Genomic DNA, 26,825 nt, shown 5'->3' with positions numbered 1-26,825 from the left:
GGAAAGTAGCTCAGATGCTGGTTGCTCGTGGTTCACACAACAGCCCAGAAGAAAGAAGGAATTCTGTGGAGTTATGGGAAGAGGGTGGCACTGAAACGAGGACGGTAGGGAGGATAAGTGCAGGGTGATGCCATGAAGTCAATAATTGGACAACAAAACACAGCTCTGCTTGGCCACATGGGTCTTTACCCCTGACAGTGAGTGTGGATGAGGTTTTCTCCTGACCACACACACACGAGTACTCCCCGGCATCTGCCACAACCAGGTCACGGATCTCCAGCTCACACACGGCCCCGTCCTGCCTCAGGCTCACTCTGTCTCCAGCTCTGAGGGTCTCAGGCCCCTTCCTCCACTTCACAGGGGCTGCCTTGCTCAGCTCACAGCGCAGCATGGCTGTGGCCCCTTCCATGGCCTCTTCCTTCTTCATACCCTTTGTGAACTTGGCAGGCAGGCCTGGAGATGGTCAGAAACACACAAACACTATCACCCTCTCTGAACACACAGAAGAAACAGGACATGCACAGTACATACAGGACACAAAACCCAACTGGACATTGACCACCTGATGGGTGTACCCAGTACACACGGTGGACTATGACTCTTAAAGGTCCAACCTGTACATGTGCCACACAACAGACAAGGACCATGACAGGGACAACAAAAGAATTATGGAAGGAAAAGGATAGTGAGACACAACAGTAGAAAAGGAAACTGAGAGCAGAGAGGTGATGGGCAGCCACCAAACGCCAGTCCACGTGGTCACATGTGGTCTTTACCCCTGACGGTGAGCGTGGCTGATGTCTTCTCCTGCCCGCACACACACGAGTACTCCCCAGCATCCTCCACGGTCAGGCCACGGATCTCCAGCTCACACACGGCTCCATCCTGCCTCAGGCTCACTCTGTCTCCAGCTCTGAGGGTCTCAGGTCCCTTCTTCCACTCCACAGTGGCTTCCTTGCTCAGCTCACAGTGCAGCGTGGCCGTGGTGCCTTCCGTGGCCTCCTTGCTACTCAATCTTCTTATGAACTCAGTAGGTAGAGCTGAGGATGATCAGACAGACACAGACATCAGAGTCATGGGAGAACTTCAAAGGCAGCACATGACAGACCAGAGGAAAAGACACATACTCCTACAGGATAATAGGACAGAACCTGCAGCGACACAAGGGGTGGAAAGTAGTTTAGATGCTGGTTTCTCGTGGTTCACACAACAGCCCGGGAGGGGGAAGGAATTCCGTGGAGTTATGGGAAGAGTGTGGCACTGAGGTGAGGAGGGTAGGTGGGATGAGTACAGGGGGATGCCATGAAGTCAATAATTGGACAACAAAACACAGCTCTGCTGGGCCACATGGGTCTTTACCCCTGATAGTGAGCGTGGCTGAGGTTTTTTCCTGACCACACACGCATGAGTACTCCCCGGCATCTGCCACAACCAGGTCACGGATCTCCAGCTCACACACGGCCCCGTCCTGCCTCAGGCTCACTCTGTCTCCAGCTCTGAGGGTCTCGGGCCCCTTCCTCCACTCCACAGGGTCTGCCTTGCTCAGCTCACAGCGCAGCATGGCCGTGGCCCCTTCCATGGCCTCTTCCTTCCTCAGACCCTTTGTGAACTTGGCAGGCAGGCCTGGAGATGGTCAGAAACACACAAACACTATCACGTTCTCTGAACACGCAGAAGAAACAGGACGTGGATAGTTCATAGAAGATACAAAACCTAACTGGACACGGACCACCTGCTGGGTGTGCCCGGTAAATACTGGACTGTGACATTTAAAGGTCCAACCTGTACATGTGCCACATAACAGACAGGGAACATGATGGGGACAACAAAAGAATTATGGAAGGACAGGAACAGGATAGTGAGAGAGCAGGGTAGAAAAGGAAACTGAGAGCAGAGAGGTGATGGGCAGCCACCAAATGCCAGTCCACGTGGTCACATGTGGTCTTTACCCCTGACGGTGAGCGTGGCTGATGTCTTCTCCTGCCCGCACACACACGAGTACTCCCCAGCATCCTCCACAGTCAGGCCATGGATCTCCAGCTCACACACGGCCCCGTCCTGCCTCAGGCTCACTCTGTCCCCGGCTCTGAGGGTCTCGAGCCCCTTCCTCCATTCCACAGGGGCTGCCTTACTCAGTTCACAGTGCAGCATGACCATGGCCCCTTCCGTGGCCTCTTCCTTCCTCAGACCCTTTGTGAACTTGGCAGGAAGGCCTGGAGATGGTCAGAAACAAATACTATCACGCTCTCTGAACACACAGAAGAATCAGGATGTGCACAGTACAGAGAGGACACAAAACCCAACTGGACACCGACCACCTGATGGGTGTGCCCAGTACACACTGTGGACTGTGACTTTTACAGGTCCAATCTGTACATGTGCCACACAACAGACAAGGACCATGACAGGGACAATAAAAGAATTATGGAAGGAAAAGGATAGTGAGATAGCTGGGTAGAAAAGGAAACTGAGAGCAGAGAGGTGATGGGCAGCCACCAAATGCCAGTCCACGTAGTCACATGTGGTCTTTACCCCTGACGGTGAGTGTGGCTGATGTCCTCTCCTGCCCACACATGCACGAGTACTCCCCAGCATCCTCCACGGTCAGGCCACGGATCTCCAGCTCACACACAGCTCTGTCCTGCCTCAGGCTCACTCTGTCTCCAGTTCTGAGGGTCTCAGGTCCCTTCTTCCACTCCACAGCAGCTTCCTTGCTCAGCTCACAGTGCAGCGTGGCCGTGGTCCCTTCTGTGGCCTCCTTGCTTCTCAGTCTTCCTATGAACTCAGCAGGTAGGGCTGGGCAGGGTCAGATGAACACAGAACATCAGAGTCTCAGGAGAACTTTGGAGACATGACAGGACAGAGGATAAAACAGACTCCAACAGGACAGCAGGACAGAACCTGCAGTGACACGAGGGGTAGGAAGTAGCTCAGAGCTGGTTTCTCATGGTTCACACAACAGCCCAGGAAGGAGGAAGGAATTCTATGGAGTTATAGGAAGAGGGTGACACTGAGACAAGAAGGGTGGATGGGATGAGTGCAGGGGGAAACCAGGAAGTCAATAACTGGACACCAAAAGACAGCTCTGCTTGGCCACACGGGTCTTTACCCCTGATGGTGAGCATGGCTGAGGTTTTCTCCTGCCCACACACGCATGAGTACTCCCCAGCATCTGCCACAACCAGGCCACAGATCTCCATCTCACACATGGCTCCGTCCTGCCTCAGCCTCACTCTGTCCCCAGCTCTGAGGGCCTTGGGCCCCTTCCTCCACTCCACCGGGGCTTCCTTGCTCAGCTCACAGTGAAGTATGGCAGTGGCCCCTTCTGTGGCCTCCTTGGTCTTCAGATCTTGGATGAACCGAGCAGGTAGGGCTGCAGAGGGTTAGATGGACAGAAACCATCAACCCCTCAAAAGGACTGGGCGTATGACCGGAACATTCAGGATGAGAACAGAAGCAGCAATGTGGAGGACATGTGAAGAGACAGACCAATGCATATATGACAGTGTGATCATCTTGCATCTTTCCCAGTGAGGTGCAGGGTGGCAGGGGACTGGTTCCATCCAGGCCTCTTGTCTTCTCAGAGTGCATCTGTCCTACCTATACCCATTCACACTGTCTAAGCGCTGACCTCGTCTGCACCCAGAGTACGAACCAGGCTCTGCCAGCTCATACATGCAACAATGCAATGTACATCTCTCCTGGGAGAACCCCCAGAAGGCACCTTCCAGTCATGACATCAAGTGCCCCACTGACATCCCTCAGTTGTGCTCCCCACCCCAGGTAGAGTGTCAATCCAAGCACTGCCCACATCTGGGCTCACTGCATGCCTTCCCTGCCCACACCAGGCCCCACCTCATCCACCTCGCACATTCCTTTCCTTACCCCACTGGACTTGCACTCTCCTAGCTCAGGTCTCCTAGACCCTAATGGATTCTAGCTAGCTATTCTAACCATGCCCCAAGCCCTCCAACCTGCAGTCTTCTCCTCCATACCAACTCCAGGAAGAGTGTGAGCTTCACAAGTTATAGCTGACCAGAGCCCACCCTGGTTACAACCTGTTGTGGGGTGAATCGTGTCCCTCAGAAATCATATGTTGGAGCCCTAACCCCCAGGACCACAGAATGTAGATGTATTGGGGGATGTGGTCTTTAAAGAGGTGACTGAGGAAAAAGGAAGTCACTGAGGTGGAACCTAACCCAACATGACTGGTGTTCTTGTAAGGAGAGGATATTAGGACACAGACACACACACAGAGGGATGACCATGTGAGGACATGGAGAGAAGATGGCCGTCTACAAGCCAAGGAGAGAGGTCTCGAGGGAAACCAGCCTTGCCCACACCTTGATCTCAGACTTCCAACTCCTAGGACTGGGAGGAAAAATTTTTCTGATGTTTAAAGCCACTGTTATGTTGTTAAGCCATTCAGATTTTGGTATCAGGAGTGGGTCGCTACTGTAACAAATACCTAAAATTATGGAAGTAGCCTTGGAACTGGGTGATGGGTCGCAACTGGAAGAGTTCTGAGGTGCATGTTAGATAAATCTAGATTGCCTTGAAGAGATTATGGGTAGAAATATTAATGCTAAAGGTGCTTCTGGTGAGGCCTCAGATGGAAATGAGAAATGTGTTATTGGAAACTGGAAGAAAGGCAATCCTTTAATAAGCAGCAAAGAATTTGGCTGAAACGTGTCCCAGAGTTTTGTGGAAGGTAGAACTTACAAGTGAACTTGGATATTTAGCTGAGGCGACTCGTAAGCCAAGCATTGAAGACGCAGACTGATTGTTCCTTGTTGCTTATGGTAAAATGTGAGAGAAAACTGAGTTATGTCAAAGAAGGAAGTATTTAAGCAAACGGAAACCAAAAGTTGAGGATTTAGAAATTTTCCAGCCCCCTGAAATTGCAAAAAAATGAGAATGCCTGTTCTAGAGAGAATACCAAGGGTGTGGCTGGAAAACCATTCAGTAAAGAGATTATGAGTGTGAGTCCTGGATCCAATCAGCCACCTCAGCAAAGTCAGGACTAGAGATGGAATTATCCAGGAAGGCTGTGTGGAAGGCTCTTGTCTGAAAGCTTGGACTCCTGTGAATTGTAAAGAAGACCAACAAGGCTTTTGAGAATTTTATATCAGCAGAAACCCTGCCAGCCATGACTTAATCAGACACGGAAGGGACAAAATGATGGAAGCTGGGATTTCTATAGGATGGGTCAATACAGCTATCCGGCTGGGAACATGTGCTATCCTTCAAAGTTGGGAAGAATAACCCCAATGGCAATTCAGAGGTCAGCAGGGATGCCACTGCATCCATGGTCCCAGAGGGCCAGGCCACCTCTGTCCAGGGCCAAGGGGGTGAGGTCACCACTCTGGTGGGCCCAGAGACAGAGCATTGAGCCAGAGGATCATTCTCCAGCCTTAAAATCTAACAGAATCTGTCCTACTAGATGCTGGGTTTCTGTGAAACCAGTGGCCTCTTTCTTCTTTCCTATTTCTCTCTTTTGCAATGGGAATATCTATCCCATGCCTGTTCCACTGAAGTGTTTTGGAAACGTATAACTTGTCTGATTTCACAGGTTCACAGCTGGAGAGGAATTTTGCCTCAGGATGAATCATAACTCTAGTCTCACACATACTTGATTTAGATGAGATTTAGATTAGATTTTTGACTTAGCTTGACACTGGAATGGGTTAAAACTTTTGGGTTTGGGGGATGAGGTAAATGTACTCTGCATGTGAAAAGAACATGCATTTTGGGGGACAAGATGACAGAGTATTATGGACTGAATCATGTCTCCCCTCAAATTCATATGTTGAAGCCTTAACCCCCAAGAACTCAGAATGTGAATTTATTTGGAAATAAGGTCTTTATAGAGGTAATTAAGAATAGAATGGGGTCACGGGCGGGGGGGGTACTAATTCAATCTGACTTATAAGTGTCCTTATAAGAAGAGGAGATTAGAACACAGGAACACACAGAGGATGCCCAGGTGAGGACAAAGGGAGAACACAGCTGTCTACAAGCCAAGCAGAGAAGCCTCAAAAGAAACCAACCCTGCAGACACCTTGGTCTTGGACTTCCAGCCTCCAGGACTGTGAAACAATAAATGTGTGCTGTTAAGTCACCTATATGTGGTATTTGTTATACAGCCCAAGCTTTCTGAGACAGAGCTCTTCAGAGCCTCCATACAATCTCCAAGGTCAATCAAATGCTGTTACCACACACAGGAGGGCCTGGCCTGTCTGGCCACCTGCTCCCTGAGCCCCTCAATGCTGCACCTCAGTCTTTCTGTGCACATCCGTCACTAACATGAATGACTCCACTCCACACCTGAGGTCGAGACCCCATGCATACCCACAGCCCCAGCCACGTGCCAGTGGCCCAGAGCAGCTCTCCTGGACCATGATGCCTCCCTGGGGGTGTCCTCACACCACCTGCCCCTTGGGTCTGTACCCGCAAGGTCTAGACAGGGCTGGCCAGTGCGTTTTGTGAGATGGATCAGACAGACGGTGACTGTAACCCTAAGACGACAGTGACGTTGGGAGAGCACAGAACAGATGGCAGAGAGAAGTCATTCAGGTGGCCACATGCAGTCTTTACCCCTGATGGCCAGTGTGGCAGAAGTCCTCTCCTGCCCGCACACACACGAGTACTCCCCGGAGTCCGCCACAACCAGGCCATGTATCTGCAGCTCACACTTGGCCCCATCCTGCTTCAGGCTCACTCTGTCCCCAGGTTTGAGGGTCTCGGGCCCCTTCCTCCACTCCACAGGGGCCGCCTTGCTCAGCTCACAGTGCAGGGTGGCTGTAGCCCCTTCCATGGCTTCTTCATTCTTCAGACCCTTTGTGAACTTGGCAGGCAGGGCTGGTCAGAAAGACACACACACAATCACACTCTGTGAGCACACACAAAAGGCAGGATGCGAACAACACAGAGGAAGCACAAAACCCAAGCACACATGGGCCATGTGCTGGGTGTGCCGAGGACACACTGTGGTTGGTGGCTTCCCTCAGCCCAGCCCCTTCTGTGGACTCCTCAGGCCTAATACTTTGTATTAACCTAGCAGGCAGGGCTGAGAAGGGTCAGAATGACATGGAGACCATCGGATTCTCTGGAGAAGTTTGGGGGCAGAATGTGACAGGATGGAGGAAAAGACACAGACTCCAACAGGACAACAGGACAGTACCAGTGGTGACACGAGGGGTGGGAAGTGGCTTAATTGCTGGTTTCTTCTGGTTCACACAACAGCCCAGGAAGGTGGAAGGGATTCCACTGCCTTATGGAAAAAAGGTGGCACCGAGACAGGGAGAGAACGTGGAATGAATGCAGATGGAGGCAATGAAGTCAATAACTGAACACCAAAATATGGCTCTGCTTGATCACACGTGGTCTTTACCCCTGACAGTGGGCATGGCCAAGGTCCTCTCCTGCCCGCATACACACAAGTACTCCCCAGCATCCATCATAGCCAGGCCATGATCTCCAGCTCCCACATGGCCCCACCCTGCCTCAGGCTCCCTCTATTTCCATCTCAGAGGGTCTCGGGGCCCTTCCTCCAATCCACAGGGGCCATCCTGCTCAGCTCACGGCACAGTATGTCCATGGTCCCTTCTGTGGCCTCTTCATTCCTCAGACCCTTTGTGAACTTGGCAGGCGGGGCTGAGGAAAGCTAAGAAGTCACTGAGAACATCAGACTCTCTCAGGGGACTCTGTGTCCAGGACACCACAAAAACCACACAAACTGCAAAAGAGCACAGTATGAACAAGTGGACAAATGCACAGATGGTGATGGAGGCAAATGCCCCAGAGGGAACAGAGAACACAAAGCACTGGACATGACATCTACTGGACAGGGAAACAGGAGCCATGAGACAGCTGGGGGAATCCAGTTGAAAAGATACAGAAAGCCACAGGATCCAACAGGGGAGGTGGTGACATGGAAACAAGTCCATTTGGCCTCACGTGGTCTTTACCCCTGACAGTGAGCGTGGCTGAGGTCCTCTCCTGCCCGCACACACACGAGTACTCCCCAGTGTCCGCCACAGCCAGGCCACGGATCTCCAGCTCACACACGGCCCCGTCCTGCTTCAGGCTCACTCTGTCCCCGGCTCTGAGGATCTCGGGTCCCTTCCTCCACTCCACGGGGGCCGTCTTGCTCAGCTCGCAGCGCAGTGTGGCCGTGGTCCCTTCTGTGGCCTCCTCCTTCCTCAGACCCTTTGTGAATTTGGTGGGCAGGGCTGGGCAGGGTCAGAGTGACACAGAAAACATCAGACTCTCTGGAGAATTTCGGGAGATCAGGATGTGGACACTTGACAATAAAACACTCACACTTTGGAGCAAATAAGGAATAAAAGCTTGGACCCACAGACACATGGGTAGGTGGCAGTGCATGGGGGCAGAGGACAGACTAGGCTGAGCCCATCTAGATACAAACCAGCAAGGAAATGGAATCCTCAGTGAGGACCTCATGACATGGACAGACACATAGAAATGGCCACAGTGCCCACAGGATGGATGGAAAGGGACAGTAATCAGAAGGGATGTCCTCTCAGCATCTTCCATGGCCCATCCTGCCTCAGAGTGTATCTGATGCCAGATTCAAGGGCCCAGACCCCTTCCCCCACTCTACATGCCAGGCTGCCCAGCTTACACCACACCATGGCTGTGGCCCCCTCCAGGCCTCATTTCTTAGCAATTTTATGATCTTGAGGGATATATCTGGGGACGGAGACACAAAGAGAGCTACCTAAACTTTCCCACAAGTTTGCACCAGCGCTCCCGCCTTGTCAACTCCTGCTGCTGCTGGGGCCAGAGCCCCAGCGTGACTGGGCCTGAACAGGACTGACAGAGCTAGGAACACCACAGCTATAAGGGAAGCCAAAGCCACCCTCCTCCTGGCCTGTCGTCCTGGAGTAGGTGTCCTTGGGACCTGCATACTCTTAAAAGCAGCTCTCTTGGGCTGCTTGCAGCTGGTCAACTTGGGTCCTCCGCTCCTTGGCCACTGGTGGTGCCTCGTGCAGTGCAAGCTGCTCTTGACTGTGAGATAGGCCTCCAGGCCCACATCCCCTGTGGTCTCCTGGTGGGTCTGAACAGCATGAGTGCCCAGTGTCTCTGTGCTGGAGACGCTGCACTCCATTCATGAAGTTCAAGGTGGCATGGTGGCCTGGCCTCTCCCCAAAGATCTGCGTATCTGTGCACATGACGGCCCTGCCCAGCCTCCAGAACCCTCTTCAGGGTCCACCTTGTCTTGTGAGCATGGCCCAACAGGGCCCAGGATGTGAGGCCCCTGTGCACCTACAGAGCTGTCCTTCCTTCTGCGCTGAGATGCCCCCAGGCCCCTTCATCAATGTTGCTCACAGGACCCTCTTAGGACATGGTGGGTGGCCTCATCCTCTGTCCCATCTGCTACCCCCACAGGAAGTGCCTAGGCCCTCACTAGGGCAGGCCCCTGAGGACCTGGACCCCCAACACAGGGAGCTGACCTATTGCCAGGCCACGAGCCACACCACAGCAAAGCCCCGTCCTGAGTCCTCATCTCTGAGGGTCTCAGGCCCCTTCCACCACTGCATGGGGCTGCCTTGCTCAGCTCACAGCACAGCACGAATGTGGACATGGCTCCTCCCATGGCCTGCTCACGCTTCATAACTTTTTTGAATTGGCTGGTCAGGCCTGGGGAAGGTCAGACGGACACATAGACTGATGGACTCTGGAGCTTGCAGACAAGGAATGGGCCACAGACACCATGCTGGCCACACAAGCACTCGTTGGAAGGGGGGCCCCAAGGAGACACCAGGCAAAATGCCCACAGTGGGCTGCTCTGATGCAAGGGGACTCCCACTACCTCACTTCAAGGACATCCACCCAGCTGGCCGTCTTCCACCCCACAAAGGAAGTGGCCCTACTGGCCCCTAAACACATGGGCCAGCCCTCCTGCTCTAGCTGACTGTGCCCCACCCTCAAACTGTGACCTCTCATCCCGTGTCCCAGCCACAGGTCACCACGCCACGCCTGATGGAGCCCCTTCTGTGGCAGTTGCCTAGAGCCAGCTTACCTGCCACAGATGCCAGACAGGAACCCCAACGCCAGCATGGGTGTCTACCTGCCCTTCCTGACTCTGGCTCTGCGCCTCTGTGCAGCTCTTCCTGCCCCTCCTTCCTCTCCTTCCACAGTCAAGCACTGTCCATACCCTCTTCACCTCCACCCTATCCCTACACCCAGCCTCACCTCTCCTAACCACCAGGAGCTGGACAACAGAACCTAGGACCTCCCATCATGACTCTCCCATGGCCCAGCATGCATGTCCCAGCTTCTACCTCTTGACACCCCGTTTGACATCCCACCCTCGAGGGCCACGCTTTGATCGACTTCCTAGCTTCTCTCTTGGCATGCCCCCTCAAGAGGACCATACTTCCACTCTTGTACTGTGTGGGTGCCCTCCTTCTCTCCCTCAGGCATGAGCCCCTGAGAGCAGGGAGGACCACATTCTCTGCTCTTTATCTGAGACGAGCCTCACAGAAGCAGGTGCTGGGAGACTCGTGCTGCAGGAATGCAGGAGATGCACACAGAAGAGAAAGACTGTACACAGACAGGGCAGAGCTCAAGGATATGATCAAGCCCTCAGACACGAAGCCACTGCTCCACGTGGCCACACACAGTCTTTACCCCTGACAGTCAGCCTGGCCGCTGTTCTCTCTTGCCCGCACACGCACAAGTACTCCCCGGCATCTGCCACAACCAGGTCACGGATCTCCAGCTCACACACGGCTCCGTCCTGTCTCAGGCTCACTCTGTCTCCAGCTCTGAGGGTCTCGGGCCCCTTCCTCCACTCCACAGGGGCTGCCTTGCTCAGCTCACAGTGCAGCATGGCCGTGGCCCCTTCCATGGCCTCTTCCTTCCTCAGACCCTTTGTGAACTTGGCAGGCAGGCCTGGAGATGGTCAGAAACACACAAACACTATCACGCTCTCTGAACACGCAGAAGAAACAGGACGTGGATAGTTCATAGAAGATACAAAACCTAACTGGACATGGACCACCTGCTGGGTGTGCCCAGTACACACTGTGGACTGTGACATTTAAAGGTCCAACCTGTACATGTGCCACACAGCAGACAGGGAACATGACAGGGACAATGAAAGAATTATGGAAGGAGAAGGATAGTGAGACAGCAGAGTAGAAAAGGAAACTGAGAGCAGAGAGGTGATGGGCAGCCACCAAATGCCAGTCCACGTGGTCACATGTGGTCTTTACCCCTGACTGTGAGCGTGGCTGATGTCTTCTCCTGCCCGCACACACACGAGTACTCCCCAGCATCCTCCACGGTCAGGCCACGGATCTCCAGCTCACACACGGCTCCATCCTGCCTCAGGCTCACTCTGTCTCCAGCTCTGAGGGTCTCAGGCCCCTTCCTCCACTCCACAGGGGCTGCCTTGCTCAGCTCACAGCGCAGCGTGGCCGTGGTCCCTTCCGTGGCCTCCTTGCTTCTCAGTCTTCCTATGAACTCAGCAGGTAGGGCTGCAACAAGGTCCGATGGACACAGACATCATCTTCATCCCCCCACAAAGGATGAAAGGGGCTGTATGGAACCACATAGGGTCACATGGGCAGAGTGAGTAAGTATACTTACCCTGTACGGTTAGCCTGGCCGATGTTATCTGGTCCCTGAAGCAGCAGGAGTACTGCCCGCTGTCCTGAGGCCGCAGGTCCCGGATGAGCAGTTCCAGCATGGTACCCTCCTGCCGCAGGCTGTACTTGCCTCCAGGCTGCACAACCTCATCTCCATGACGCCACTCCACGGGCATGGCCACCGATGACAGCATGCAGTGTAGTGTGGCAGCACCACCCTCCAGTACCTCCACGTCTTTCAGCCCCTCTTCGAACCGCACTGGCTGAGCTGTGGACAGGCATGAGCTCAGCTCAGCCCTCACCCCGCTGCCTCCTACAGGGGTCTCCCCTGTGGTCAAGCATGGCTGAGAGCAGCAGCTGCAGGGTGCAGGCAGGCCCACCTCACTGTCTACATTGGGGGCTAGTGACGGTGACCTCAAGATCTCTGCCTCTCCAGGAGGGTGAGCCAAACAGCAGGAAACAGAGAAGGGTGGAGTGTTATGGGCTACATTGTGTCCCCCAAATTCATCTGTTGGAGCCCTAACCCTCAGGACCCAGAATGGGGCCGTATTTGGAGATGGGGGTCTTTAAAGAGAAGACTGAGGTAAAATTACGTCACTAGGGTGGGTCTTAATCCCACAGTATTGGTGTCCTTACAAGAAAAGGAGATTAGGACACAGACACACACAGAGGGATGACTGTGAAGACACAGGGAGAAGACAGCTATCTACACGCCAAGGAGAAAGGCCTCAGGAGAAGCCAGGCCTGCCAACACCTTGATCTCAGACTTCTAGTCTCCAGAACTGGGAGACAATAAACCGGGAGACATGTTTTTTTTATGCTACTCAGTCTGTGGTATTTGTTACCCGGAACCCAAGCTGACTGAGACAGATGGAGATGAGCCAAGCCGGGAGAAGGGAGACACGGCGACGTCAGAACACAAAACAAAGTTGGGAATGAAGTAAAAAAGAGATTGCTGGTCAGAAGACCAAGAGAGGGTGAGGGATGCTATCAGGACCAGCAGAGACCCAGAGATGGGCAGTAGGGAGCAGAGCAAGATGGATGAACTGCTGGAAAGATACAGGTGGACAGAAGGAGTCTCAGAACAGCACCACCCCCCACACACACACACACACATAGAGGGCAGAGATAGACAGGGTCAGATAGAGTCCCGGAGTCCCCCTTGCCCTTAGCAAGACAAGAAACAGGGGTGCCCAGAGTGCGGCTGGAGGCTGCCCAGCACCCCCCTCCAGGGGCTCACCATGGACCCTGACAACGGAGCTGCTCCAGGCACCGCCAGCCTCACACTTGTAGCGCCCACCGTCCTGAAGGGTGGTGTCAGTGATGACCAGTTGGGCTCGGCGGCCCTCATAGCTCAGACGGCACCGGGCCGACGGCCGCAGGGCCTTCCCGTCCTTGGTCCAGCACACAGGGTTGTCTAAAGCAGCAGTCTCACAGACCAGGGTCAGATCTTCCCCCTCCATGACTGTGGCATCTGTGAGCTCCCGGGAGAAAACACCTGGCTTCTCTGAAGACAGAGAGGGATGCATATGACACTTGTGGGCTCCTGCAGGAAAAGCCCCAGGTCTCACTGCAGACCAGGTAACACTCCTGGTCAGTGCCCACCTGTCCCCCTCAGTCTGGGCTGCAGACAGGGCTGCTGGGAGAACAGGACAGGCTCTGTGTGGCTCCACATACCAGAGGGGTGGGCCCAGCCTCTACACTGACCTTGAGCTCACCTCTGCATACCATGTGCAACAACGCATCTTGAAATAGCGCCACTCAGCCTCCCAAGCCCCGCTCCCTGGGATCAAAGGCCCCAGCCCATGGGAAGTCCATGGTGCCTTCTCTGTAAGCCCCAGGGCCTCATCCAGCATGTGGCCAAGCCACTGTCTTGAGGTTGCATGCTTAGTCACACAGACTGGCCCCCACGACAGCACTGGGCACATGCAGCCTACCTATGACCTGCAAGGCAGCTGAGGTCCGCTGGTCGCCTGCCTCAAAATGGATGGTGCCTGAGTCCTTGAGGGCCAGCTGCCGCAGGGTAAGTACATGGTAGCCACCTGGCTGGACCTTGATCTCACTGAGTTTGCTGGCAGACAGTGGGGTTTTGTCCAAGAACCAGTGGACGGGCTTGTAGTCGGCAGGGGAGATACGGCAGCAGAAGGTGGCCGAGGAGCCCTCCTGCACCTCCAAGTCCTTCAGGTCCTCCGTGATGAGCACTTTCTGGCCTGCAGGGACACAAACGGGCATGTCAGTGACCCTCTGGCTAGCTGCCAAGGGAAACAGGGTGCTCCCAAGACCTGGGGTGGGCTCCCGACAGAGATCGAGCAAATGACTCTAACGGGCTCCGAATGACAAAACATAAAAAGGTAAGTGGGTCCGAGTTGAACTGTCCAAAAGTATTTGTTTTAGATCCATCAGTGAGCCCCAATCCACCTCTGGGGTCCTTCTGCAGAGCACACAAGGTGACCCACTGTAAGGCCCCTCCATGAAGCTGTGCTCCCTAACCTGTCTAGGCCAGTTATGCCTGTCACAGAAATCACTTAACGCAATTAAATTTTGTATTAACAGAAGAAACGAGTGTGAAAAAAGATGCATGGCTATGATAACATTTAAATCGAATGCATTGGAGGACTGACAACGTGAATCGCTAGAAAAAAATGTTTTGCTGTTGTCTTAGGTATGGTAAAACCTTAGGAAGAAGTTATAAATATAGAGGTAGATTGGCCGCCAGATTCCTTCTGCATTCACAGGTGTCTTGAAGCTATTGCACACCAGAAAGCATAGATAGCACATCAGGAGGGCGATGTACGCAAAAAGAGATACGGAATTCTGATTCGTGAACTGATACACAAAGAAAAGGCTCTGGCTGACACTATTAGCCTGGTACAAGTCTGTGTGTTTTAAATGTTTTTAAAGACCATATGTTGTTATCATGGGACACTCTGACTTTTTTAAAGTATGAACATCTACTGGGTTGGCCAAAAAGTTCGTTCGGGTTTTTGGTAGCATCTTACGGAAAAACCTGAACGAACTTTTTGGCCAACCCAATACTTCATTAGATAGCGGTGCTTCTACTGCGCTACCAAAATGTTTTCACTGAGCTCAGTGGATTCACTGTATTTCACTGAAAAAGAGAAAGAAATCAAGAGTGAGGCTTCTTTGTTATTCTTTTGGGTTTTTTTTCTGTGGAGAGACCCCCCAGGAAGGACCTCCCCCTGACTTCACCCTGGACACTGGCCCTGGGATCTGGAGGGCTGGGCTCAACCCTGCCCTGATGTCTACTTGTCCTACAACCCTGAACCAGCCAACAACCCCGAGTAAAGGCCCAGTCTCCCTATCTGTGAAGTGGGAGAGTGATAACCCTCACCCTGCCTGCCAGGTGAAAACTGCTGCTCCAACCTGAAAATCTCCCCGAGCAAGTCTCCTTCCACAGGAGCAGAGGCGGTACATCTGCATGTACGTACATGCAGAGCTCGTGCAGGGGCACACGCTGGAAGGGTTCCAGAAACATTCATCCAGCAAATGGAGGCACAAATAAATGAGGGCTGCTGACTCATTTACACAAGGCCCAGCTGGGAGGGCCAGAGACAGGACCACCCAGGACAACTCCCCTTGGAGATGGGGAAACCAAGGCTGGGTTTGTCTAGGGCCAGGCAGAGTTCTGATCTCTTCCCATCTCCAAGTCTACTTGAAACAAAGCTTACACCTGAGCACACCATGGGCCTTGAAATACAGTGTGCAAATGAGAGCAGCAGCACGGTGACCGGGCCTAACCTTTCACCAGGAGCCGAGCCTGGGACTGGGCCTGGCCAATGTCACAGGTGTAAGTGTCACTGTCCGCCTTCTCCAGGGCGCTGATGGTGAGCCTCAAGGTCACGCCCTCCTGGCTGGGAGCATGCTTCTCTGAGGTTTGCAGCTCTGTGAGGCCCTTGCGCCAGGTCACTGAGGCCGCGGGGCGCTCCGTCTTGCAGGCAAACACAGCTGTGCCCTTCTCCTCTACCTGCAGGTCAGCCAGCTCCTCCGTGAACCGGTTTGGCTTTTCTGTGGGAGAATGGATGGGAGGGAGAGGCCTGTGCAGACCCCATGTAGGCCCTCAGGACAGGAAATCACTCCCATCACAGGTGGTTCTCCTGGCCCACCCACAGAACCTCAGGGACCTGAGCAAGCCCCTTCCCTGCTGGGCGCCCCTCCATTCCTGCCTGGAAAGAGAAGCCACAGGGGCTGTCCCAGGGTCTCTCATGGGGGTTACCTTCCACTCGGAGGCTGGCTGTGCTTTTGGAAGACTCCGTCTCACACGTGTACTCGCCAGAATCTTTGAGTGAGGCTGCATGGATGACCAGCATGGCTCGAGTGCCTTCGATGAGAAGCTCATACTTCCGACTCTTACGAATGGCTTTCCCATCCTTCAGCCAGCGCACTGGGGACCCCTCCCGTGACAGCTCACACCTCAGCACCACATCCTCACCCAGCATGGCCCGCTGGTCTTCCAGTGGCTTCGTAATGTCAACTGGCCTCTCTGAAAAGAACAGAGATAGTGGCCCAAGAAGCATGGCCGCAGCTCTACCCACGGCCACAGCCCTAGCCATGCCTGGGGTGAGGGCAAGGCAGGCATTCAGGAACCTTCAGGCTCTGAAGGTTGGGACCACAGAATCTACAGCTCTAAAACTTCCAACTCTGGAACCTCAGACCCAGGGGCCTCAGAGCCCTGGAATACCAGGGAAGGACCCCGGGAGGGAGAAAGATTAGACCACAGAATCTTATGTTCTCAGCACAGTTCAGAGTCCTGTGACTCAAAGCACGGCCATGGGCCAGCGCTGCCTGTGGGCTGAGCTTTACCCACTGGCGCCAAGTACTCATGCTGGAAGTAGGAGCTCAGAAATGCCAATGGCAACTTCCCTGGCTTCACGAGTCATGCACCCTGGGAGCTCCCACAGCAGTCGAATCACGGACTGAAGATCAGAAACCCTGCTTCTGCCCCAAGCCTCCAGAACCTCATCCTAGAAAGGAAGCCCCCTGGATGACCAGAAGCCCCCGGTACTCTGACAGATGCCTTCAGGTGCCAACCAGGGGCTGGGGAGACAGTCCCCAGAGGCACCCCCTTCCGGCTTCCAAGCCCAAGGCCCCTGCTCCAGGCTGCCTGGGGAGGGCCCAGGCTCAGCAGCTCCCAAACCAGCCCCTAGAGACAGACCCCCAACCTGCCCCGGCCAGTCGGTTCCCACTGCCGCCATCACCCACCTCTGATGATGAGCGAGGCCTTGGAGGTGAGGCCCCGCACAGAGAAGACCACCTCCCCGGCGTCACTCAGCAGAGCATCTCGGATGGCCAGCGTATACTTGCGGCCCTGGCGTGTGGCCCGGAAGCGGCCAGAGCTGCCCACCGTTTTCCCACCAACCATCCACACAGCAACATCGCTAGTGTTCTCATGGGACAGGACGCACTCAAAGCTGCAGCTCTCGCCCTCCGTCACCTCCACTGTCTTCAGCCTCTTGGTGATGCCCACGTGCAGGTCTGTGGGCCAGAGGAGACAGCCGTCACGCCAGCCAGGCCCACGGAAGTCTGCCCCTCGAGACAGGCACCGTCAAGCCTGTAGCAGCCCCAGTCCACACCCCAGGAGGGACAAGACCAGCCCACCGTCCCCAATCCCACTCCCAGAGGGCCTGCTGCCCCTCTCAGTGAATGTCCTCTTGGCCTCCAGCTGTCCACACCTTGGTGTTTGGATGGCTGATAGCTATGCGTTATGACCAGGGTGGCCACCTTCACATTTGCTATGGAACAATGTGGAGAGAATAAGCGCCGCACACAGGTGTCACCAGCTTCTATGCTCCAGAAGAAGAACAGGCACCCCAAATGAACAGGCAATCCAGCTCTAGGACAAACTCACCACACCGCCCTCCCTTTCCTGTCCCTTTCCTGTCTCATCAAACACTGGCCAGACCATCAGGGACCAGCCACGGGATCACAGGGCAGCAGGCCTGCCATGCACACAAGAGAGAGCAGGACTACGGGAGTGGAGCCAGGACAGTGATGTACCCAGGACGTCAGGCATCCACCCTATAGTTGGGGAACCAGGCCCCGATTGGCAGGAGCATGTGAAAAGCCTGTGGCCTGCCCACAGCCACCTTCACCAGGCTGTGCCACGGCCTGAGAGCCCTACTGGGGCACCCCCTGCCTGACATCTTGGGCTCTCCCACTCGCCCACTCCAGGAGGCTCTCCTGACCGCCCCTGTGTGGCCCCTGTGCCTGCCTGTACACATCCCCTGGTGCAGAGCGAATGTTTCCAGCCTCTGTGGAATCCTTTACACCTTGGGACTCTATCAAGCAGAGCCAGTCTGGTCTCCCAAGCTTTGCTCTGTTGCCCATCATCCCTGGCCCACCTGCCTGCACCTGGGCCTCCTAGGAGCCTGCCCTGACCTCTCCAGGCTCAGCAGAGCAGCCCCTGGTCTCGGAGGGTTGGGTGGGCCCCCCAGGCGGAGGCACCCCCAGGCCCAGAGCCCCGCCCCCAGTGCCCTGGCCCCGCCATCTGGAGCCCCCGCAGCACGCACCGTGCACGCTGACATGGGCACGGGTCTCATCAGTGCCCACATCGCAGGTGTACAGGCCAGCATCGTCCCTGCTCAGGTTGTGCACCGTGAGTCCCCGAGTGCCCGCTGTGTACAGGAATTCATACTTGTCACTGGGGCCCAACTCCATGCCATCCTTTCGCCACACCACACGAGCCTGGTGGTCAGAGACCTCGCACCGCAAGGCCAGCATGCCCCACTCTTCCACGGACATGTCGTCCAACGCCTTCAGGAACACCACCGGCTTCCCTGCAGGGAAGGTGTGGGCGACTGAGGGGACGAGCTGCCACCTCTGGCCCTCGGGGTGCCAGGTGCACATCCCAGGGGTCCCCAGAGACCCCACAAGGACACCTCACCTTTGACCTCCAGGTGGGCCGAGGCCATAACCTTGGGCGAGCAGGCGCATACGGTGCCCGTGTCAGCCCGTTGGACCTGCTTCAGCACCAGCGTGTGGCGGCGGCCCTCATGGGTAATCTCGTGTAAGCTGTCGTTATACAGTGGCGTCCCATTGAGCGACCACTCCACCTCCTCGTCCTCGTGGGACAGCTCGCAGGAGAAGCAGGCACAGCCCTCCTCCGTGACCTCCAAGTCCTGCAGTGGCTGCGTCACCGTCACCTCCCGCACTGCCAGGAGCACACCAGGCAGCTCAGCACGACCGCCATCACCGCCTCCCCTAGAGACCCTCTGGTGGCCCTGTGCCCCCTCGCTCTGTACCTTCCACAGTAACCTCAGCGCTGCTCTGGGCACTGCCGGCCTGGCAGCGGTAGACACCAGCATCCGCGGGGCTGAGCCGCAGGACGCACAGCTCTGCCATGTGGCCCTCCAGCCTCATCTTGAACTTGTCAGATGGCACCAGGGGTGTCTCCTCCTTGTACCACTGCACGGTCTTGGGGGATGGCTTGAAGTCACAGGACAGGACTACCGACTGCAGCTCGCGCCCCACCTTGGGCTCTAGTGGCCGCGTGAGCACCATGGGAATGTCTGTGGCGGAAGGAAAGAGGGAAGCACTGCGTAAAGTAGGCCAGACCACAAGGCCATAACACCTGCCCCTGCCCTGCCCGCTCTCCATCTGCAGCCAACCTGCCAGGCAGCACACTTTTACCTGAGACGACTAGGCAGGCGGTGGAGCGTGATTTGCCAATGGTGAAGTGCACCGGCCCGGTCATGGTGGAGCAGGTACGCCGCAGCGTCAGCCGGTGCACCGTGCCCTCCTGTTCCATTCCCACGTCAGCCCCTGCCTGCAGCACTGTCTTCCCCAGGAGCCACTTAGGCGGCCGCACCGAGGGGATGGAGGTCTCACACTCGAACCAGGCAGGGGCGGGCTCCATCACCGTCACATCCTGCAGGCCCCGCACGATAGTGATGGATTTCTCTGTGGGCGAGCGGCCAGTCACTGGGGCAGTCCCGGGGGAGCACCACCAGCCACCCCTCCTGCAGGGCTGGTGTTACTTCCTGGGAACAAACCCTCTCAGGCATGCTCACTTCCTCCCTGGGGTGACCCAACGCGCCCAGTCAGGTCCTTCTCAGACCTGGCCACCTCTGAGTGCCACAGGCTGTAACACCTCCCCTGGCGGAAAAAAGGAACAGCTGCCCACCCAGCCCTGCCCGAACCTTCCACAAAGAACTGGGCACTGGTCTTAACGTCGCCAGCATCACAGGTGTAAGTGTCCTCGTCCTCAGGCTGGACGGCGTTGATGACTAGCTGGCGGTAGAGGCCGTCACTGACCATCTCATACTTGGCCCCAGGCTGCAGTTCCACGCTGCCCTTGAACCACCGCACCCGGGCACTGGCCCTCGACATCTGGCACTCGAGCACACCGCGGTGCTTCTCTATTGCGATCTTGTCCCGCAGTGGGCGTAGGATGGATACTGGCAGCTCTGTGGGTACACCCAGCAGGGTCAGGGCAGGTGCACAGTGACCCCGAACACCCAGGGCTGGGTGCTGTGGCTGTGCATCTTCCAACCGGCCGGACTGGGACATCATGCTCAGGCTAAACAGCCTATGCCGGCCCGCCCACCAGAGCCAGCAGATAGCTAGGCCGAGCGTTGCCCTCGGGCTAGTCTGGGACTCGCTACTCACATCTGACCACAAGGACACTGGGCACACACCCACACCCGCTATCGTCCAGTGGGCCTCATCACGCGCATGCCTGCCCCACTCCCCCACCCCGCCCGTCCCCTCGCCACACAGCCCCACCCTCATCCTGCACGCCCCCGAATCCCTTGCACCCTGCCCTCACCCTATGCATCCAAATGTCCCACACCCCTGCCCCCTACCTGTTTCTAGACCCTTTCTCCCTCATGCCCCGCAGCCACTTTGACTGTCATCAAGGCCACCAGGTAGAGCCTTGTGTGCTTACTTCCTGCCAGGGCCTCACACCTGTTCTCTCCAGCACCTGCTGCAGTCCCAGGAAGGAGAATTCATTGGTACCTCCGTTTTACACAAAGAAGGAGACCCCAAGGCTGCCTCCCCTAGACCACTTTCTTTCTGCCAAGGAGGGAATACCCTCTTTCCCGCCTCCTGGATCACTGCTGTCCTCATTCCAGGAGGGACCCCAGGACAGGGACAGCTGGCCTTTCAGCCCTGTGAGACTCAGTGCACACGCTTGTTCACACACACGCTGTCCAGCCCATGCCCTGCCCTGAGCCGCCATTACCTTTTACTCGGAGCTGGGCTCGTGATTCTGCCCGTTGTGCTACAAATTTGATTTCCCCTGCATCTTCCACCAGGACCCTCCGATAGATGAGAGTATATGTCCTTCCTGGGAACAAAGGCCACTCAGCACTAAAGGGAGGGGTGGCCTGGGGGCGGGAAGGAGGAGAAGCCCTGCTGAAGCCCACCCACTGTCCTCATCTCACCTTCCTGGCGGATCCGCACATTGTCACTGGGCCGAAGCTTGCTGCCCTCCCGGAACCACTGGGCAGGCACCTCATCGTGGGAGACCTCGCAGGAGAAGGTGGCACCCTCCCTCTCCATCACTTCCACATCCTCCAGAGGCCTCACGATCTGGACATTTCGGCCTGGGGCAAGAAGCAGGCCCTGCTACATCCTGACACGCAGAGCTATCTGACTGCTACCCCACACCCCAGCTTGCTGAGGGAGTACAGGATGGGTGGGGCAAGAGCAGAGCCAGAGGGCCAAGCACTTGCTGGGTGACGCAGTGGGGGGCCAGGAGGTGCTTGCACCCACCCATCCAGCCCTCACCTTGCACCTTCAGGGAGGCCGAGCTCTGAGCATCGTGGGCATCACACACGTACACGCCCTGGTCCCCAAGCTCACATCGGTAAATGACGAGACTCCTGCAGGCCCCCTGGGCCCCCATGCCCACCGTCTTGCTCCCCCGCAGCTCCACACCGTCCTGTGGAGGAACGAGGCCAGGTTAAGTGCTGGAACTGCCCAGCAGAGTGGTCCCATTCCCGCCCACCCATGGTGAGAGGTAAGAGGGGGCAGAGGAGTCCAAGTTCCCAGGCACCTTCAACCAGCGCACATCCACATTGGGGCGTGAGAGCTCACAGTCCAGGACCACCTTGTCCTTTTCCGTGGCCACCACGTCCTGCAGAGGGCGGCTGAACTTCACAGGCAGCTCTGGAAAGACAGGACGGGAGTGGTGAGAAGCAGGGCCTCTGGGCGGGGACAGGGCCTGAGCTGGTTGGAATCATTCAGCTGGTTAACGGAATGAGCCCCAGGCTTCCCTGGTGGCGCAGTGGTTGACAGTCCGCCTGCCGATGGACGGGACACGGGTTCGTGTCCCGGTCCGGGAAGACCCCACACGCCGCGGAGTGGCTGGGCCCGTGAGCCACGGCCGCTGAGCCTGCGCGTCCGGAGCCTATGCTCCGCAACGGGAGAGGCCACAACAGTGAGAGGCCCGCGTACCGCAAAAAAAAAAAAGAAGGAATGAGCCCCCCGCTCCTCCAGGATTCCATATCCCTGCCCATAGCTGCCTCCCTGGGCCACCTTGGGGACAGGGGCAGGTGCTCTGGAGTGAGTTCCGCCCCACCTATGTCCACCTACCAGTGACCACCAGCCGTGCAGATGTGTGCACGCCCTCCGCCCTGAAGGAAACCAGGCCACTGTCCTGCCTCTGCAGCCCAGACAGCGTAAGGATATGGGTGGGGCCGTGCACCACCAGCTGGCACGTGGGTCCCGGCTGCAGCCGAAGGCCATCTCGAGTCCAGCTGCCCTCCACATCAGCATGAGACAGCTCTACTTCCATTGTGGCTGTGCCCTGCTCCTGCACCTCCACTGTCTGCAGGCCCCGCACAAGCCGGACCTGGCGCACTATGGGACGAACAAGGGGAAGGATGAGCCACTGTAGCAAGACCCTGGCCCTCGGTCCAGCCCCCATCACTTCCCCAGGGAGCCTCAAGGTGCTCTGGAAGGGGAGGCCTGCCCCTCCAGGTGGATGCCTGCCCCCTCCTTCACTCCCTTCCCCACCTCCCTGGCCCCTGCAAGTGAAGGTCCACCCCTTCCTCCATCTTTCCCTTTTCCCCCTTTTCCAGGGCCCTGCCCCCAGGGGGAGATTCCCTACCCTCCCCAACTCCTCGATGCCCAACCCCTAGGCCAAGCCCCCTTAGCTGCTCACTTTCCACAGTCAGCTTGGCCTGCGTCTTATCGTCCGCTGTCTCGCAGCCGTAGAAACCACGGTCAGCGAAACCCACACTGCGGAGAACCAAGCGGTGACTTGAGCCCTCGGCGTGTATCTCCACATTCTCGCCTGCCACCAGGGCCGCGGCGTTGCGTGTCCACTTGACCTCCGGCCATGGCCGCGTCAGCTCCACCTCCATGGTCACCGAGCTCCACTCTTCCACAGTCTGTGGCTCCAGCTTTTTTTTGAACAACACTGGGGCCTCTGGAGTCACAGGAGAGGGAGGTCATTACAGCCACTGCCACTCTCAGGAAAGCAGGGCAGAGGGACCCTGCCCCAACCCCCAGCCAGCAGAGCTGCCTTCCACCACATTCTGACTCCAAGCTAGGCAAGGCCTTGGCCATACTCAGGGCCCAGCTGCACACATGCACAGGCACAATTTTGTGGAAGGAAACCACACTTCAGGGGGGCTTCTCCTTTCCCAGTCCCCCTCCCACCTCCTGCTCCCCTGCTCTGAACAACTCCTGCCATCCCCCACCAGGGCCTGGAACTCCTAAGTGTGGCCGGTGGCCAGGAGCATTGGGACACAGGGAGCCACTGAGACAGGCCGACTCTGAGCTCCCAGGCCGGCTGCACCACAGTCTCTGCTTTAACTAGGCCCTGGATGCGTCACATTAAGGAAGAGAAACGCTAGAGTGACTCTCCCAGTCTCGGGCTGTGCCACGATCTCCGCAGAAGCGCATCTGGCCACGTTACTCCCTTAATCAAGAACCTGAGATGGCTCGGCTCCCACTTACTCTCAGGTAACGTGCTGGCCCTCCCCCATGCAATCTGGCTTCAGCGAGCAAAGCGCCCCCCCATCGTCTGCATCTGCTTGCACTGGCTGCCCACTCCAGTCTCTCCCACCTTGCCATCCTTTGGGCTCAGCAAGGATCGTCTCCTCTAGGATGACTCCCTGGAGTGTCTGAGCCTCCACCCACTCCCCAACCAGGTGTGCCCTACAGGAGTTTACCATCTCCCCTTTAGAGCAGGTGCCTGGCCCCTCGGTCTGACCCTACTCTTCTCTCTGCAGCTGACAAACCCTGTGTCCTCTGAAGTCAGCCAGATGAGCTGGATACAGGCCAGCAGCAGGATGCCACCTTGGGACCAGCCCATTAGGAGACGCCTGCTGCGAGGAGCCGGTGCGTCCTTCCTGCCCCACACACGCACCTCGGACCCGGAGGGCAGCCACGGTCTTGATGCCCTCAGCCTCCGCGGTGATCTGGCCGGCATCCTCCAGGGCCAGGCCCAGGATAGTCAGGCTGTGGCTGGCACCCTTCTGCGATATGAGAAACTTCTCGCTGGACTGTAGCTTGACGTCATCCCGGAACCACGTCACCGCCACGTCGCTGGGAGTCACCACGCACTGGAAGGTGGCCTCGCAGCCCTCCTCCGCAACCACTGCGCTCAGCCCAGACGTGAACTTGACCACGCGGGGGACTGCTGACAAGAGCTCCACTTGAGAGGCGGTTAGGAGGGGCAGGGGCCCCCACCTAGCAGACGCCGCGGAAGGACACCTCTTCGGGAAGCAGCCCTGGAATGCTCCGTCAAGCCACCCACCCACCTGGGCGGCCCAGCCCCTGTGCCCGGCATCCGCATACCGCTCACGCTGAGCATGGCGCTGGTGTGGTCGTCGCGGCTCTCGCACACGTACTCCCCCGCATCTTCCGCCCGCAGGTCCGACACAGTGAGCGAGCGCTGAAGTCCCGCAGCCGCCATCTGGAAGCGTTTGCCGGCCCGGAGTTGCGTGTTCCCACGGCGCCACACCACCTGGGCCTGTGCCGGGCTCAGCTCGCAGACCAGCTTCACTGTGCCGCCCAGCTCCCCGCTCACGGGCTCCAGGGGACGGCAGAACTTGGCAGCCACCTCTGGGGGAGGGGAAGGGAGGGGACGTCAGCCTGGTGGGGCTCGGGCCATAGGACCAGCTCTGAGCTGCCCGGTTGTGTGCCCTGAGCCTCACCCAGTCTCCACTCCAGGACGCTGCAAACAAGGGGTTCCCAGACGGCCTCCCCGTGGCCCCACTCACCTTCCACTTGCACCGGGAAGTCCTGCTCCTCTGCGCCCAGGCGGCAGCAGTAGACGGCACTGTCCAGGATCTGCGCGCCACGCACGGTCAGGGTGTGGGTGTCCCCCAGGCTGGCCGTCTCGTGCCGCTTGCTGCTGCGAATCTCCACACCATCCTTGAGCCAAGTCACCGCAGCCACAGAGGGTGCGGCCAGCGTGGCTGTCAGGACGATGTCCTCGTGTTCCCTGACCACCAGAGGTTCCCTGCGTCTGGGTCTCTCCAGGGTCGGGGGCTCAAGTTCCGGCTCTGGGGGGCGGGGGCGGGGGGTGACCAACAAGCATTAGAGGGGAGACCCTCGCATCCCTGGCCTGGGTCCCGTCCCCCCTCCAGGCCACGTGGTGGGAGAAGACTTGAAATGAAAGTGCCCGGGCGGTCCAGCTCTCCACTGCTGCCTCTCTGCTGAGCAAGCCAGACAGTGAATGCAACAGGGCCACACTCTGTGCCAGGCACCATCCCGGCTCACAGGGGCAGTGCAGGGCAGCCAGGAGGGACCACCTGGGGCCACAAGCTCTGTCCCACCAAAAGCTGAGAGTCGAGGATCCCTGCCCCCACCCCCAAGGGAAGATGGGCCCCATGAGCAGCTAATGCAGGGAAAGTAAGGCACACAGTGACCCTGACACAGCCTGGGGGCTGGGCCAAAATTCCAGAAGAGCAGTGGGGAGCAGGGCCAGGAAGGGAGGCAGAGGAGGACGGTCTCGGTAGAAGAACCCCCATGCGGAGTGGAGAGACCAGGCAAAGACGGAGAGGGATGAAACAGCCTGAGAGCCTCCAGCAGCCCAGCATGGGGGCAAAGCCAAGGCAGAGAAGGGGGAAGGGGAAGGCCCTGGGTGGGGACCCAAGAGCATCCCTGTGAGAGCTGACCCAGGGGAGCACTTGGAAGGACCACACTGGCTGCTGGATTGGGGGCAAGGGCCACAGCTGGGGACGGGGACAGTGTCAGCCACCTCAGGACACTGAAACCCAGTGATGTCATCGGCAGCCAGGAGGGACGGGAGCAGGCAACAAACCAGCTTGGCTCAGACCCAGGATAGGATGGGCATCTGAGCAGAGGCCGACACAATGGGCTGACCTCAATGCATCTGGACGGTCAGGGCCCCAAGGCCAGAGACGGGGACTCCAGACCCAATGGGGGCAGGGGCATCCAAGGCCAGAAGCTCCTCAGAGCAGGACTGGGCTCCACAGCTGCCCACGAAGACTTAATATGGGAACAGTGCCCCTTGCCAACGACAGACAAAGAATGGCCATTTCAGCAGACTACAGGCCTTAGCAGCCTGCAGATGACTGAGAAAGCCTGTGGCAGGTTTCATGCTGGGAGAGGTGGGGATGTGATGGAGAGATGCAGGAACCTGGGGAAGCAGATGCCAAGAGTGTCCCGGACCAGGGGCTGTGGCAAGCATCCCACAACTCAAGGACCTTCCCAGTGGACAGCGCCCCGGGGCTGACTGCATCAGAGGAGAACCCAGCACAGGCCCAACACACACATGTCCCCCACCCTGCTGGAGATGTGCTAATTTCCCCCAATTTGTCAGGTGCTCAGCCTCTACACCCAACCCTGGCACCCACCTGTGACATCCAGGTGGAAGGAGACCCTCTGGCCCCCGGCCTCGCAGCTGTACTCCCCGGCGTCTGCCTTGCCCGCCTGCTGCACCACCAGCCACCGCCCTCGGCCCGTGGCCTCCACACGCACTTTCGAGCTCGAACTCAGCTTCTTTCCATCCTTGTACCACGTCACCTCCGTCTGGGCCTGGGCCACCTCGCAGCTCAGCGTGGCACTGGACCCCGCCACGGCCTGCACTTCACTGCGTGCCGGCTGCTCCTTGGCAAACACCACCATAGGCTCTGGGGACAGGGAGGGATGCAGAGAGGCAAAAACACCATCTCAGTTAAGAAGGCAGCACTAGGGAAAAAAGGCCTGGACAGATGGGAAGGGGGGCTGGAAACTTCTCCAGGCTCTGGGCTAGTTGTGCAA

At 57.3% G+C, this 26,825-nt stretch overlaps 1 protein-coding gene across 1 annotated transcript in view; it reads right to left on the bottom strand.

Moving 5' to 3' along the window:
• The window catches only part of OBSCN (obscurin, cytoskeletal calmodulin and titin-interacting RhoGEF), a 169,468-nt gene that overhangs the window by 68,620 nt on the left and 74,023 nt on the right, over nt 1-26,825 (bottom strand). Inside the window, 31 exon segments of the mRNA XM_070045296.1 lie at nt 190-453; nt 777-1,040; nt 1,360-1,623; nt 1,950-2,213; nt 2,533-2,796; nt 3,110-3,373; nt 6,598-6,861; nt 7,971-8,234; nt 10,660-10,923; nt 11,247-11,510; nt 11,623-11,889; nt 12,862-13,128; nt 13,559-13,831; nt 15,381-15,647; nt 15,856-16,122; nt 16,842-17,114; nt 18,149-18,415; nt 18,523-18,789; nt 18,881-19,147; nt 19,269-19,538; nt 19,778-20,044; nt 20,824-20,928; nt 21,026-21,187; nt 21,372-21,525; nt 21,640-21,752; nt 22,179-22,445; nt 22,750-23,016; nt 23,962-24,231; nt 24,393-24,659; nt 24,818-25,102; nt 26,420-26,695. Coding sequence (XP_069901397.1) covers nt 190-453; nt 777-1,040; nt 1,360-1,623; nt 1,950-2,213; nt 2,533-2,796; nt 3,110-3,373; nt 6,598-6,861; nt 7,971-8,234; nt 10,660-10,923; nt 11,247-11,510; nt 11,623-11,889; nt 12,862-13,128; nt 13,559-13,831; nt 15,381-15,647; nt 15,856-16,122; nt 16,842-17,114; nt 18,149-18,415; nt 18,523-18,789; nt 18,881-19,147; nt 19,269-19,538; nt 19,778-20,044; nt 20,824-20,928; nt 21,026-21,187; nt 21,372-21,525; nt 21,640-21,752; nt 22,179-22,445; nt 22,750-23,016; nt 23,962-24,231; nt 24,393-24,659; nt 24,818-25,102; nt 26,420-26,695 — 7,758 coding nt within the window.

Source organism: Globicephala melas, chromosome 3 (genome assembly GCF_963455315.2).
Source record: "Globicephala melas chromosome 3, mGloMel1.2, whole genome shotgun sequence".
Taxonomy (NCBI): domain Eukaryota; kingdom Metazoa; phylum Chordata; class Mammalia; order Artiodactyla; family Delphinidae; genus Globicephala; species Globicephala melas.
Note: the sequence above shows the minus strand (reverse complement) of the source record. Positions and strands in the feature narration are given on the sequence as shown.